The following is a 15,058-nucleotide window of genomic DNA, read 5'->3' as shown; positions in this document are numbered from 1 at the left end:
CTGTAATACCAGTGTGACATATTTGTATGTACCTATGCCGAAACCACATGGAAGGAGCTCACCTGCACCACTTTGCAGTCTTGCCTTTCTTTCCTTGGGGATCTAAATTGCCTCTGCGTTCAGCGCTATGGCATGTGCTGACCACACTGCTTAATGTGTAACTACAAAGCACTATTACAAGATTGCAATACAAACCCAAGAATTAAACAGTAAAATATTTGGCTTTTCTAGTTTCTCTGTAACTGTGAATGAGTATCTTTGGTATTACTGGACTCTTGACTAATGACCATATTGTAAACTCCAAAGTTTCCGTTCTGTACAGAGCCTTTGTCCAATACATACATTCTCTTATTGCTTTTCTATAACACTGTACTTCTCTAGAGGTACTGGAAGCATTGTGGGATACCAGCTACTAAGAAAGGTCAGTCTAACATTTTTGTCAGTCTAAGTTTTTTTTTTGGTACTCTGGGATCTGCAACTTTCCAGTATTCCTTTTTGTTTTCTTTGGTTTACACTTGGAAATTTACTGGATGCTGCTTAGACTGAAGCCTGATTGTCCAAGTGCAAGGCTTGTCTCTAACAGGTGTCAGTGCACCCAAAGCTGTTGGGAGTACCCTGGTCAGGTGTATTTATTGATTCAAGTACACTGATTTATCCGTGTCCTAATCCAACTGCTCAACCTTTTAGTTGAACTGTTATCTGGCTGCAAATGTCAGTATTTTAATGAATTAGCACTTTTCTATGAACTTTATTTTTGTACTGTAACATGAAGCACTGCACAAGACACTAATACACTTAGGATGGTTATGGGAAATTTTTCATAGTGGTGGTGAAACTTGTTTAAACCATGGACAAAATTGGTATTTCGGTTACCCTTTATTTAGTTCTTGAACATTCTTACTCTGATATAGAGGAACTGTGTCTTTTAAAACTCACTGGAGAGCTAATGGAAGTACAAGAAGTCTGAGTAAAAGCAACTGTCGACCTCCATGAAATTTGGGGTTATGAGATAAATGAAAATATATGTAATAATCCTACTCAATACTTGAGTAAATATGGAGAATGTTTTACAGTAGATACAGAACTAGATGGCCAGTAGCACAGTGATCAGCATATTCTTGTGTCAAGAGAGAGAATTGAAAAGATACAGAGAATTCTGTGAAGATTGAATGGATCTCTTAAATTTTAATTTTATTCTTTTAAATTTACCTGAATTATGAAAAAAAATTTACTTTCCTTCTTCAAATTATTTAGGCTGCCTTGAACAGTCCCTTTTAATCTACAACCTACATTGAGAGGTGTGGGTTGGTTTGGGCTTTGTTGGTTTGGAGGCATTTTTACTTTCTTTTCCTTTCTTTTGTGACTGTAGATGTAAGGAGCTCAGAATACAACCTGGAAGAGATTGATGAAAGGGAGGAGATAGGTGTGCAACAGGGAGAGAACAGTGGGAGCACCAACACCTCTCCTGGGACAGGAGAGGTTACTGCAGCCTTCAGCTCTGCTGAGGTATCACTGGGAAGTGACAAAAATGATCCTGCTTCATCAGCTCCTGCTCCTGGCAGTGTTCCCACAGACAACGCACAAAGCTTCGAGGAAGAAAAACAAGAAAATATGAGCACAGATGGCAAGTAAGTACGTTTTGTGACAAAGGAAGGAGCATTGGGGGGACAATGGGGGAGGCAAATAAAATACAGAGTGCTGTTTCATTGTGAAGCACAGAATAGAGAATTGTGAGAGAGGAATGAGCTTAAATATGCTTAACTTTCATTGTAGCACTCTTCTGTGCACAGTAATTCATGCAGCTTTTCAACAAAAATGACAATGAAGTGTTCTGCAGTTCTGTTTAATCTTCCCTTTCCTTACTACTCAAACAGCTGGAGCCCAGAAAAGCAGAACCCAGCTCTAAAATGTCCAGTGTATTTACTAGAGCAGAATGCTGTAAAAAAATTTGGATTGATTAGTTAAATAAAAATGTACCAAATAATTCTTGCAGATGAGGGAAAATGGATACATCAGCCATTTCTGTTCTTTTGGGCATGATTCTTATTGCTTGCATATTTGTTTTGGCTTTAATTTTTATTTTTTCTTTTCCTTATATGTGGTCTTGACCTGTCTCAATCCATTTGCTCTCAGGAAAACAAGTTAATTCAGCTTTTTTAAAGAATAAACACATTAGTTTCCTTAACTGCTCTTTTTCCCTTCTGGTGATGCTGTACCTTTGCCCTTCAGCATGTTTGTTAAACTACCTGACTCAGCAGGTTTCCAACATGAGTTAGTGCCTGCTTGAAATAAATGTTGATTGTCCAGAGAAGTCCCATTGTGTTAATGTAATTCACTATTTCTCTGTTCCCTGGGGCAACTAAGCTGGCTACTGTTCCCAAATTAAATTGAAAGAACTATTTCGATTATTGCACTGAAGCCAAAACGTGTGACTGCCCTAGTAGCCAAGAACTTTCAAGGTAGTAAAGGGAGGTTTAACTTGTGTTTGAAGGGACATTTTTGTCAGTCCAAGGCCAAATGTGGCTTTGCAAAAATCTTTGATACTCTGTCCCAGGTGAATATTGTCCCAGTTGCTTGGGTGATTCTCCTCTTTATGGATCTAATAAATTGTCTTCAGTTTGCAATTTGTCAGGCCGGTGTTATTGGGCCAGTTTGCCTAATTGTCCAGGGAATTTTTCTTTCCCTTCCACTCTGTGAATTGGTAGTGACCTTTCATGTCTGGTGTTGATCAGGTGGAAGGTACTGCACTCTGGCTTTAGAGTTTGGCAGTTGCTTCCTGAAATATCTTGGGGATTCCAAAATGAGGAGTGGGGCTTCTCTGACATTATATTTCTGGAAAACTTTAGATAATTTTGATTTTATACATAAGATCTAGTTACTTTGAGAAGTGTTTCTTTTTTATACAGCCTAGGATACATGCAAAATATTCCAGTCAAAACCACTAATTTCTATAACAATACTCCATGGTGTTTTGTGGCTTTTGGGTTTGGTGGGTTTTGATTTGATTTTTTTTTTTTCATTCCCAATAAAATTCTAGTTCAGCCTATGATTAATAGTTTTAGTTCAGCCACCCTGCTCTGTTAAAAGGAATGGAGCTAAGCAAGAGAACAGAGTGCGGGACTGAGCTTTAACTTTCTTCCAGCAATAATTTTGAGAGCATATGCTCCTGTTCAGCAGTTTATGGGACACTTACAGTGTGTTTGGGACTATACAGACAACACAAGCATGGATGGTTATTGAGAAATGTGTCATTTTAAATGATTCAAAGCAGATGTGTCAGCTCAAAGCACTGGTTCTGACAACTAATGCATTTGATGTGGCAAATAATTTGGAATCTTTATAATGCCAGTATTTCTAACTACATATTATAAAAATACCTTGAATAAAGTTTGAAGTTTTAATAACATTTTATCAATAAATTTTTAAGTATTTTTGCCTTTTTCATTTACCTTTTGAAGCCAAGGACTTAATATGTCCACCCCACACCCAAAAAGATGAGGTTTTTATTCAGAATTTTTGCAGATCTCTTGTCCCAAGAGAAATAAGAAAAATAGATATTGTATGTTTTCCAAGATGTTTAGAATGTAACATGTTGTATATTTGTTTCTTTGCTGTTCTCAAGGTATTTCTTGAAAGGGACTACTTTGAGAAGTCTGTACTGCTCAGTTCATGTGTTCATGCTCAGTCAGTGTCTCATGCAGCATGCAGGGGACAAAGTCAGGGACACATTTTAGATTGAGGGTGTCAGAAAACTTTATATGAGTGAAGAACCATTGTGGCTTCACTGGAATAGAGTTGCTATTGGAAAGTGGGTTGTTCAAGCTGCACATGTAAACAAAATGAGGGGGAGAAGACAAAGGAAGGATGATCATCTGCTTACACAGAAGCAAGTGGAGCTGCATGTCATTTTGGTAAAATATCATGGCAGGATTTCCTCTTTTTTTTTTTTTTTTTTTTTTTTTTAAACTCGATTCTGTTGAGTATTCCAGTGTTTGGCAGAGCAGTTCTGTTTTGTCCATCTGTGTTTGTAGAATTTTGCCAGTTCTCTTGCATCATTCCTTGTGTTTACTGAAATGAATGATACCAGCATATTTAACGTACTGTTGTGCTTTGCAGAGGACTGCAGACTGAGATAAGCAGCGAGGATGCTGGATTTCAAACAGATAGGAAGCTTGAAATTTTAGATCAAAATAAAAATGTTGGTGAGTAGCTCCTACTTGTTGTTAATACTTGAAGCTTGAACTTTCCTATTCCTTTGCAGAAACAACTATGTAGTCAACTCTTGGATTGTTATAATCAGATTATTTTCTTTACACTTGCTCTAGCTCTAGTGTCTTTTCTTTGAGATGAGGTGACAAGAATTTGCTGCAGTTTTGGGGTTTTTTGGGGGTTGTTTGTAATATATTTTTGTTTTAGCTGTAGTCAAAGCTGCATTGTGCTGTTATAGGATGGTGTGGGCGGGACAGTGCTGAGGAAGGAGAAGGCTGGACACAAAGGCAATCCTGCCACATGGGGTGGCATGGCTGCCACATCCCACTGGGGAAGAAGAAGCCATCACTTGTTCCTTGCTTATGAAATTAGGATGAGATTTCTGCATTAAAATGCAAATATTTTTAAGCACAAGTAACAGAAAGTGGCACACTGATCTGAAACAAAATGACGACATCCTGTGCATCTAATGGGCCATAAATTTCTCTGTGGATTTAGTGGCCTGACTGATTTATTTTGTTCTTTTGTGACACTGATATTCAGATTTATATATTAGGCCTTCTATAGTTTTTTATACTCAGTGCACCTCTGTTAATAAATCATAACAACACAAGTCCTGTTTATATGTGATATAAATTTTAACTACATTTTATAGCATACATGAAATGAGGCTTTTTTTCCCCCTACAAAATACTACTCCATATGACTATTCCTGAAAAATGTATTTTTTACCAATATTGTGTTTAAAAGAATTTGACCAAAATATTCATGTGTTTCGGAGATGATCACATGTTTAGTCCAGAGGTGGAAAATTGAATTACCAGACCAACTAAAAGGTAGGAAAAATGGGTTTGGCAAATTGCTCTTGTCCATATGTTTTTCAGTTGTTTCCTTATACAAATACTTAAGGTGTATTTGACAAGATTTGTAACATTAAAACTTATGAACAGAAGCCACAAATGTGTAGCACTAAATAAAAACTGCATCTAACTCAATATTGAATAGTCCTTGAGGTCTTGAGTCACTGATGCCTATAAAATGAACTGGAATTCATTAGCACTTTTTAAATTGTTCTAGAATAATTTTTCTATTAAGTTGATGCATGGCATCTGTAACCTGTTTATTAAGGAAGAATACTTGAGTTAGAATATAATTATTTGATATTATTAATCAAATATAAATATATCTTTAAAAGGGTTAGGGAAAATATTAGCATCAGTGAGAAGCTAGTAATTGTTACTAAATACACTGGATACAGATCTTCATGATGTAATAAGGAAGCTTGAATCTTTTTGGCATTTGTATTAATTTTGGAATCTTTCTTTAACTTAAAGATCACAGTGATACAAAACTCCTTCCAACAACAGAAGAAGGAAAAGAACTTCAGCCAGCTGAAATTAAAACAGTCGATTTTCAAGAGAATAACAAGCTTGAAATTGACAGACTATCAAACTGCCAGGCATGTAAAAATGACATCTCTGTAAATCATAGGAATTATCCTCAACTGATTTCAGAAAAACAAGATGGCAAAACAAATGCAACTGGCTTGGACACAGTAAAAACTCAGGATGTTGGAATCCAGACTTTGGATAGCAATTTGGGAAGGACTGAGCAGAAGGAAATTACTATTCCTCAGGGTGTTGAATCATCCACATTTAGAGAACTGGTTCCTCAACACAACAGAGATAAGAACAACTCCCTTGCTCAAGTGATGCATGGAATGCATCAAGAGAGTGAAGGTACTTCAATAGAACAAAATCTTGAGACACAAGAAGTTACTCATAAAAAAGTAATTCCAATAAAAGATCAGAGTCATATCTATATAAATGGCAGTGATTTTGCTTCACCAGAAACAACTGCTGAAACTCCAGGTGACTCTCCTGTAAAAGATCAGCCTTTTTATAGACCGGACACCAAACCTAAACCCAAACCTGCTAATGAAATTACAAGGGATTACATACCAAAAATTGGGATGACTACTTATAAGATAGTTCCTCCAAAATTCTTAGAAATGATGAAGAGTTGGGAATCAGAAGTTCTATCAGATCATAAGGATCAAGAGGTATCTTCTTTGGAAGACCGCAAAGAAGTCATAGTGCAAACTGAAATTCCTCATCTGTCAAAAAGTGTGGGTCCTTTACAGGTTGGGTCACAAAATGAATCTGCAGCAGCAAATGGTCTGCTGCAGAGAGTGAACAGCATTTCTGAGCATACTGTGACCTCTGGAGCTGAGATTTCTGCCGAGAGCAACCAGATGGAAAGTGAGTCTTTCAGGCAGCCTGTCCCACTGAAGCTAAACTTGGATAATACAAATGCTTCTTCTGAGACTCAGGACAAGTCAAATGCATTAAGTCCAGTAAGTCCTACAATGAAGCCTAGTTCTTTTTATCTGCAGATGCAGCGAAGAGCGTCAGGTCACTATGTGACATCTGCAGTTGCCAGAAGCACAGTTTGTGCTCCTAATTCAATTCAAAATGAAGTTAAGAATACAGAGATGGGTAAAAAAATCTCATCACCTGATTTGACTGCTTTGCCTTTACCAAAAACAAGTATTCCCTCTCCTCCTGCAGATCAAGAAAAAGTTGATGATGGAAAAATCATTGAATCTTCCACTTCTCCTGTTAAAAGCAGTAAGCCTTTAAATGTTCCCTCCTGTCCTCCAGCACCACTGAATCTAAGAACTCTCAGAAATTTTGCAGTTCCAAAGCCATACTCCAGCTCAAGACCATCTCCTTTTGCTCTTGCTGTCTCATCTGCCGTCAAAAGGTCACAATCATTCAACAAAACGCGTACAATCGCTAGCCAGGCACCCAGAGAGGAATTTCCAGTGGAACTCTCCTCTGTCCCTTTGGCAACTGGATTCTCCTCAGCTACCTCCATGCCTGAAGTGAAAAGTCCTTCCTTACAGACCATAACAGCGGGGTCACAAAATAGTCTAATGGATAAGGTAAACTTTATTTCTTATACTAATTGACTGTGGATCCAGTGCCATCAAGAGCAGCTGATGTAAAGGCTTGCTTCTGAACCACTTCCTGGCCAGAAAGTGCTGTATTTGTGCAGGGAAAACACCCTGTCCACCTGGTGTCCACCAGCAGCACAGCATTATAATGAAGTGCAGGAATACAAGGAATGTTAAAAATGAAAGCAACATCATTCAGATGATTGGAAATAATTATTTCCTGCCATAATTAGCATCCCCTACTTTAAAGAACTGTAAATTAAGTAGTCATATATCCTGTGTAATACTTATTTTTATGTTTGGAGTGCTTACAATTTGTTCTTTATAGTTCTATAGTGTTGGTTTCTTAAATTTAATTCTGAGTGGTGTGATCCATTTGGCTTCAAGTGGTCATGCCACAAGCGCACTTGAATGGAGCTGTAAAGTTTTGCCAGCATAATTACTTTAGGAGAGAAACTATGTGCTATGCTGGAAGTGTGGCTGATGTCAGAAATGTTGAACCAAGCAAACACTAGAATGGCAGCAGTTTGCTAAGCAACCTTGTGCCAGGTTGTTTCAGATTTTCCATTTATAACTAATTCAGATGAAAACTTTTTGGCTTCTTTTCCTTCCACTTCCTCCCTTTATAGAAAGACAGCCATGTGCATAGTGAGCAGAAGAGTCAGGCGCAGTCAGGTGCTTCCCCTGGCCGCCCACGCCCTGTCACCAAGAGACAAACGGCGGTGACGCTCCCGCGCGCTGACCCCGAGCAGATCCACCAGAGCCTGCTGGCTGCAATCCGCTCTGGAGAGGCTGCTGCCAAATTGAAAAGGGTGAGTTTTCATCATTGCATCCAAAACAAAGAACTCATGGTGCTTCCTTCAGAATTACCATACTAATGCCTGATTCTGAAAGCAGTTAGTTTTGGCACAAACGGCTGCCAAGAGGTCTCTTAACAATGGGAAGGGAGGTGGGGAAGAGGGTCAGTTTTGCAGAATAAACTGGTGAATGCACCCACAGAGCTTCAAATGTCTGTAATTTCATACAGTACGAACGTAATCAAAATTTTCCTGAAATGAAATAGAAATCTCTATTTCATTCTCTCTCATTAAGTATCTTGTCTGTAAAATCTGACTTGTTTGTGTTTACATGGTTTGAAAGGGTTTGGCTTTAGAAACCTGCTGAACAGCTTTGTTCTAGACCTGAAGTGGCTACAACATTTTGCAGGCACATAACACACATTTCTGAAGACAGTTTTCTTATTTACACTTTATCAGGTCCTTAATCTGTTAGGCATCATAACTAAGATATTTCTCAATCTATTGTCAGCAGTCCCAGAACGACCATCTTCCCCTACCCCCTCTGGTTAAAAACTTTCTCTCCAAAAATAACCCTAGATATCTCTCATTGGGTAAAACAGTCTGCATTTCTAAAATCTGTACTGTTTTTAGTATGCAACCAGAAAATCATAGTTTCACAAAGTTTTCTTGACTTCACATTAGTAATTTGCATTCTGTTTTGAGGAATAATTTTTCATTGCAGAAGGTCAAAGAAATTCAGTAGGTTTTTTTCCTTCTCTTTTCCACTTAAAATAACCTAATCCTGTGTGGGGATATTTTGTTTGTTTGTTTTATGGAAGTCTTTGATTTCCTTGGGTCAAAATCTCACAGTGAATGGTCAGGTGGTGGAACGTTCTGTTTCATAGGTTTTTGTTTCAGTGTAGTAGTGCAGCAGCCTCTCTGAGGCTTGTAAAATCTCCCATCATTTCTACAGTGAATAGGAGGACTGAGTTTGCTGGAAAAGTTGCAAGCATGCTCAAGTAGGGTTTGATCTCCTGTCAGTAAAAATGGTATAGAATACACTGTTGGGTTGCTTTTAACTACATGTCAGTAATCATATTAAAAACAGGATAAGATTAAGAAAACACTGCATTGTTCAGAATCTGTTAGAGGTAAAATCTGTTCTACCAGAAATACTGTTTGGATTTTATTTGCATATATTTTTAGGATTTTTTTTTCTTCTAGTGCATAATTACATTCTGAATAATATGACACTTCATTTATTTATTCATTCTTTATACTAGAAATGTTCTTAGTGTAGAGTTGACCCATACAGTCTTTATCAGTCAGGTACAAGAATGGCATGGGGAAGGGGAGAGAGATAATGACTGAAATTGGTTTTCCCCCCCCTTTCTCTTCTGTGGGTGGGAGATGTGCTTTGTCAGTAAATTACATGTTGAGACTGGGGTGATGAAAGGACTGTACTTTTAAAGAAGAAATTATAATAATGAAGAAGCTGTAACCATAAAGAAGAGCACTCTGCAGCACAGAAATCTGAACCAGGCTTAAAAAAAAACCCCTGGAACACAAACAAAATGCAGTGAAGAACTCACTGAAGTTTTGCCAAGCATAAAATTGTACATGCTGTTCTTTTCACTCTCAGAGTGCATATGCTGTGGTACAGGTATGTCTGACAGCAGAAAGAGATTTTTTTGGCCTACAGCAAAGTTAATAAAAACATGGTCTCATTTTATGTTTAATATGGACAACTGGCAGTAGTGGGACAGAGAAATGAAGCATTTTGTATCAATAAGTTATTTGCATCCAAAAGTGCTTTTGAGAATTGAGAGGATTTCTAGAATGCATCCACCTCATAGATTCCAGTACCGTGCTGCAGTCAGGAAAAGGAGTAATAATCTGATCCATTTGAACAATGAGAGATGTCTGTCAGGTACTTGCTTCTCTTTTTACCTCTCATCATAATCTCTCTTCTTGCAGCTCTGAGAGCCATTTAAAAAATAAAATCCTGGCACGGCTTGCCAAGTTCTTTAATTTTTTTTCACCTTCTGTTTTACTTAATATGTTATGAGTATGCAGTGCTGAGATCTGTGGCCTTTTGTGTTGCTGGTCTTTCCTGTTCAATAGGGCCCTCAGTAATTACTAACCTAAAATGGGTCAAGTGAGGTTTCTTTTTAAGGATTTTTCTCTTGAGAATGTTTTTATTGTGTTTGGTAAACTGTGTGCTGTGGTATGTGGTTCTCATGGCTGTGGAGCTCCCATTAACTCCAGCTGGAGCTGTTGGGCTATGCAGTTCCAATGAAAATCAGGCTTTAGCTATCTTTGCTAGAAGTTACAGTTTGCTTCTGATAAAAGAAACATTACCACAGTATAAATTGTTGGAAGAGTTAGTAAGAAATCAGGTTTGTTCAATATTTAATAAAAACGTTTGGTTTAGTGATGTTTTCAAAGTATTTCTTTGCAACCAGATGTGGAGAAGGACTAAAAATCATATGTCTTTTGAATAATTATACATGAAATTTTTAGTCAGGATAAAATATGTTTCTAAGAAATGTCTTTTGTTTCCTCTTCCTTGGAATATATGCTTAGTTAAGAAATCATATAGGAGGTCTTTCATTGCAATGAGAAAAACAAGAAATGAAATAACATTGTGTAACATATTAGAGAGATAAAAATCTGGAAATTTAGGTTAACATTTCTCTAATATTTTTTTCTTTCTTTTTTTTTCTTCCCACACCCTGCCTCCAGGTTGGTCCTCCATCAAACACCATAGCTGTCAATGGAAGAGCCAGGCTTAATCCTTTGTATTCCACAGAAGCTAAGGCTAATCCCTAGATATTATACCAAATGTTTTGCACTTTACTACTGCTTCTTAGGCCAACTTAATACTAACTACAAATTTTTGAAAGTGTAAATGCGAGTATATGTTAATATATTTTTGTCAACGGTAATAACAATTTCAAGCAATTTTTGATGCCTTGAAAAGATTATTAGAATATGTAAATTATAGTAATATTTTGCCTTTTATCTTTATAAAGCTGACTGTGCTGCTAAAATGTTTTAAGACAGGGTGTAGGTGAGCTTTGCTTATGATAGAATGAGAATTGAAGATTGTTGATTTTAGCCTTCAAGACTGAACAATATGTAGCACTATGCTGAAATTACAGATTGGAAGAGACCTAAAAGGTTTAGATTAAATAATTAATTTTTGACTGTGTATTACTTTAACAGATTGTATGAACTTAAATATACCACATGCTGCCTCCATATTACTTTATTAAATTAAAATTGTAATTAGCAGAAATCTTAATTCAATGCAATACTTTGTTCCTATCTAAAAAAAAAAAAATTATGTTTTTGTTCCTTTAGCAGACAGTAATTGGGATATGTATTTGGATTTTTTTTTTTACCTTCCTGTAATTGTTTTTCCTGGTAGCAGACACACAAAATTCAGGACATAAATTATTGGAAACCTTTGTACTACTCATAACCTTTTCTTAACAGTAGTGTGACATGATGTTTCTCAACTACTGTTTAAATATCTGTATATAATATTTACCTAGCACTCAGATAAGCAATAATTTTTGTGAACTAATTATATCTTTCAGTAACCTTCAACTTAGAGTCACTTACTAATAAAAAACAAATTCCAGTTTTGATACCTAATGAAATAGAATATTTTTTTCACTAGAAGTATAACTTAAAAATGAACTGCTTTGGACTTATTAATATAAGATATTTCAATCTTAAAATAGCACAAAACCACATAAATCATGCTTATGTCAGATATCATATTTATAGATTGAGCATTAAATACAAAAATAGGAATATCTATTAAAAGAAAATGTTCGATGTTATATTTTATCTATTTTGAGTTTTTTGTCAAGACTATACATTTTGGGGGAGGGGTGGAAATATGATCACACTCATGATGAAATAGCTACATTATGGATGAATGCAGCTAGTCCTGGGGTATTTGCCATATTAAAATATTTTTGTGCTGGACTTGATTTAAAATTAAGCAATTGTATTTAGTTTCTATTCTCTAACTATATATATATATATATGTATTGTATTTTAGAAACACTATGTAACTCAGTTTCAGAAACTGATCTATATGTGCATTTTCAAATTGTTTGCTGCCAGGTTTTTGTGCAATAATCTCAAAGAGGTCTAAGTACTTTCCTAGTACAGAGTCAATTACCAATTAAAAGTTATGGTGTTAACTTATTGGTGAAACCCTTTAAGGAATGTTTTAGTAAATAGAAATTCATAAAGAAATCTGAAGAACATTTTTTTTCATTGCTGTTCTCTCCTGTATCTTAGTCCCTTGTCAATGGCGTTACCACTTCCAATGTGTTACCACTTCCTTGTTCTTCCCTCCAATCAAGAGTTCATTCTGAGGGTGGGGGAAGCTCACATGGTAGTTCAATAGATCTGTTTCAGGGTCTGACTGCAAAAGAAAGTTTCAACCTTCATTTGAAAATAGTGAAATAAAAGATATAGGGGCTTTTCTAGTTTCTAACTGGGACTTACATTCTGGGTTTCACGGTGTCTTGAGGGACTTGAAAATTGTAACTTGCTCCCACAGATTGTAGTCTGTGCTCATTGTGCTATTTGAAGTCTGTGTTTTAGGCATTCCTATGCACCATGCTGATCTTAAACTGCCAGAGAAGGGGTTGCATTGTGAAAGGGTCTTTTCCTTGTACTTTGAGTGTGTGGGAGTTAGAGGTTTTTTTTTCAAATGTTGGTATTCTCTGCCAAGGTGACCAAAGTTATTTAATAAAATAATTTTAATCTCCATCTGTGCTAATACAAATATATATGATGTTTCACTTTTTCAAAAAAATCAACATTGTCCAATTTCTTATTTTGGGGAAAGTTCAAATAACTATACTTTGTTCTTTTCTTTAGTTTTGACAGCAAAACTGTACTACTGTATGCTTCTTAGTCCCATATATTAAAAAAATAAACTGCCTTTTCATGTGAACTCCTGAAGGCAAATATCATCTGATGTAACAGAGATTAAAACCACCTTGCTTGAATTTTAGGGTTTCTTCTTTGTGTAACTGAACTTGCTTGATAACTAACTGAAATGTCTACACATGCTATAGTACTGTGAAACTCTTCAATGAGACTTGTGACTAGCTGGCAATTCCGTTTAGCTAAACTTTCTCTTTCCCTCTTCTTCCAACATGTATATGTAAGACATTTTTAAATCTTGCTATTGTATTTCTACAGATGATTTTTTTCTTACACTCTTTTATTAAAGTCTACTAGAGAAACTCTTGTTGATGAACTTGATGTGTTTATTCATTATTCAAGCATAAAAACATTTCTGCTCAAGTAACAAGTAAGTGTTTCCAGTAACTGCGAGCCCAAGCTAGCCAGCATTAAATTTTTGTTGTGGATACCTTACATGCAGGGTAAACAGACTATTTTTTGAGCCCAAGAATACTTACAGTTTGGACAACATGTGTCACAGATGTTTTCCAACAGGAGGCAGGTGGTTACACCATACCTCTGATAATCCCCTTGCTTTTGCAGGGCAGTCAAAATGTTTGGGAATGAAAGTCAGGATAGTAAATGAAATGTCAGTGTAATTGTCCAGACAAAACAGCAGGCCCAGTGAAGGTGCATTATAAGCTACTGGTACCAGTTTTTTTAAGAAGCAGCAGGTATCCGCATAGCACAGTGCACAGTTCAGACTCCAGGGCTTTCAAGTTAAGGAGGGCTAGCAAAGCAGAGTTAGGTAGTAAAAATGATCTTGGAAGCTATTATAGAAGATGTATTTTTAAATTTATTCTACAGAAGAATAAAATTTAGACTACAGATGGAGAAGGGAGCAGTTTTGCTGGGACAGCATCACCGGACAACTTTTGGAAATATTCTTGTGACTAAAGTTTATAAGGCCAAGGTAAGAGCTCTTCTACTTTGCAGCTGCAAATTGTTGGACCACTCAGTGTCTCCATTTTTGGGATGTACATTAAGTAATCAGTGCCTGAGTTTTTCCAGCTACTTGTAATTGTAACATACAGCATGACCATCTCCAAGGAAGACATGAAAATTATGTGGATGTGGACAAGAAGCATGGTATCACACATGACAGTACCTAATACTTTTAGCTTTATTTCAGGTAGCTTTACCAGCCAAAGCAAACATTTTCAGTTGCAGCTACTTAGAATCCTGTTTTAAGTTGTCAAAAGGTTTGCAATACTTCTATTAGGTAGAAACAAGGGAAAAGTGCTGTTGAGCAGTAGGGCATACATCCTTGAGTGTTTGGCCAGACGGCATCCTATGAGGTGTTGGACAACTACAGCAAGATAAAAGACTAAATGTAAATGACTAAGCAAGTGGGTTGGGAGCCCAACAAATAGAGCTCCTTGCAGAAGGGAACATGTCTTAATTTTTCTGTCTGGGTTAACTGACTCTGAGGCTGAAGTCAAAATGGTGTGTTTGGACCAGAACTGCCACAGTCCTGGGCCCAAAACTGTTTGTGGATGCTGTGCATGGTCTGAGGTTCTGGAGCTGTGGTGTTCTGTTAGTGCTTGGCTGCTGATGGCATAGCTGAAATATCACTTGTAGACAGATTGCTTATGAAGTCTGTTTTGGTGATAAAGCAAAGCTGTAGCAATATCAATGGAAATGTTTCACAGCTTCTAATGGAAAAGCTTGCTTTCTATGTGGGATTATTTTATACAACGCAGTTGAAAATCACAGCTAGGATGGATGTTTCTTTCTTTAAAATTTCTGATTGGGTAGCTTTGTGAGAGGGAAGGTGTCCTTGCTAAAATGACATGAAATTTCCAAGTATGGCAAACTATGCTTGTTAAAAACTTAATTTTGTTTTGTCTTCCTTGAAAGAGCTATTTGGTATGGGAACTAACACAGAAACTTTTCATCAAGAGTCTATTACAATATATTTTACATAAAGTTGCATTAATTTTTGTCATCTGTTCCTACTTATTAACACAAGCAATTTACATTTTTGGTGGATTTATGTCTTCAAGCAGCATATTTGGGAGAGATGTATGGTTTTCTCATTTTTAGCTGTATTAAACCTCACATTCTCTAACAGTACAACAGATAGTGTTTAAGTGAAAGAGGAGATGAA

At 36.6% G+C, this 15,058-nt stretch overlaps 1 protein-coding gene across 8 annotated transcripts in view; it reads left to right on the top strand.

Annotated features, from left to right (window-relative positions):
• Positions 1-13,230, top strand: part of COBLL1 (cordon-bleu WH2 repeat protein like 1) — a 73,861-nt gene extending 60,631 nt beyond the window's left edge. For all 8 annotated transcript variants that reach the window (XM_063162012.1, XM_063162017.1, XM_063162013.1 and 5 more), the window contains exons 10-14: positions 1,370-1,628; positions 4,117-4,202; positions 5,544-7,156; positions 7,798-7,980; positions 10,693-13,230. In XM_063162012.1, coding sequence (XP_063018082.1) covers positions 1,370-1,628; positions 4,117-4,202; positions 5,544-7,156; positions 7,798-7,980; positions 10,693-10,779 — 2,228 coding nt within the window. In that variant the 3' untranslated portion in view covers positions 10,780-13,230. The remainder of the gene's footprint in view (positions 1-1,369; positions 1,629-4,116; positions 4,203-5,543; positions 7,157-7,797; positions 7,981-10,692) is intronic.
• The last annotated feature ends 1,828 nt before the right edge of the window (positions 13,231-15,058 follow it).

The sequence above is a fragment of the Melospiza melodia genome, chromosome 8, assembly GCF_035770615.1.
Source record: "Melospiza melodia melodia isolate bMelMel2 chromosome 8, bMelMel2.pri, whole genome shotgun sequence".
NCBI classification, from domain to species: Eukaryota; Metazoa; Chordata; class Aves; order Passeriformes; family Passerellidae; genus Melospiza; species Melospiza melodia.
This window is presented reverse-complemented; position numbering and strand designations above follow the sequence as displayed.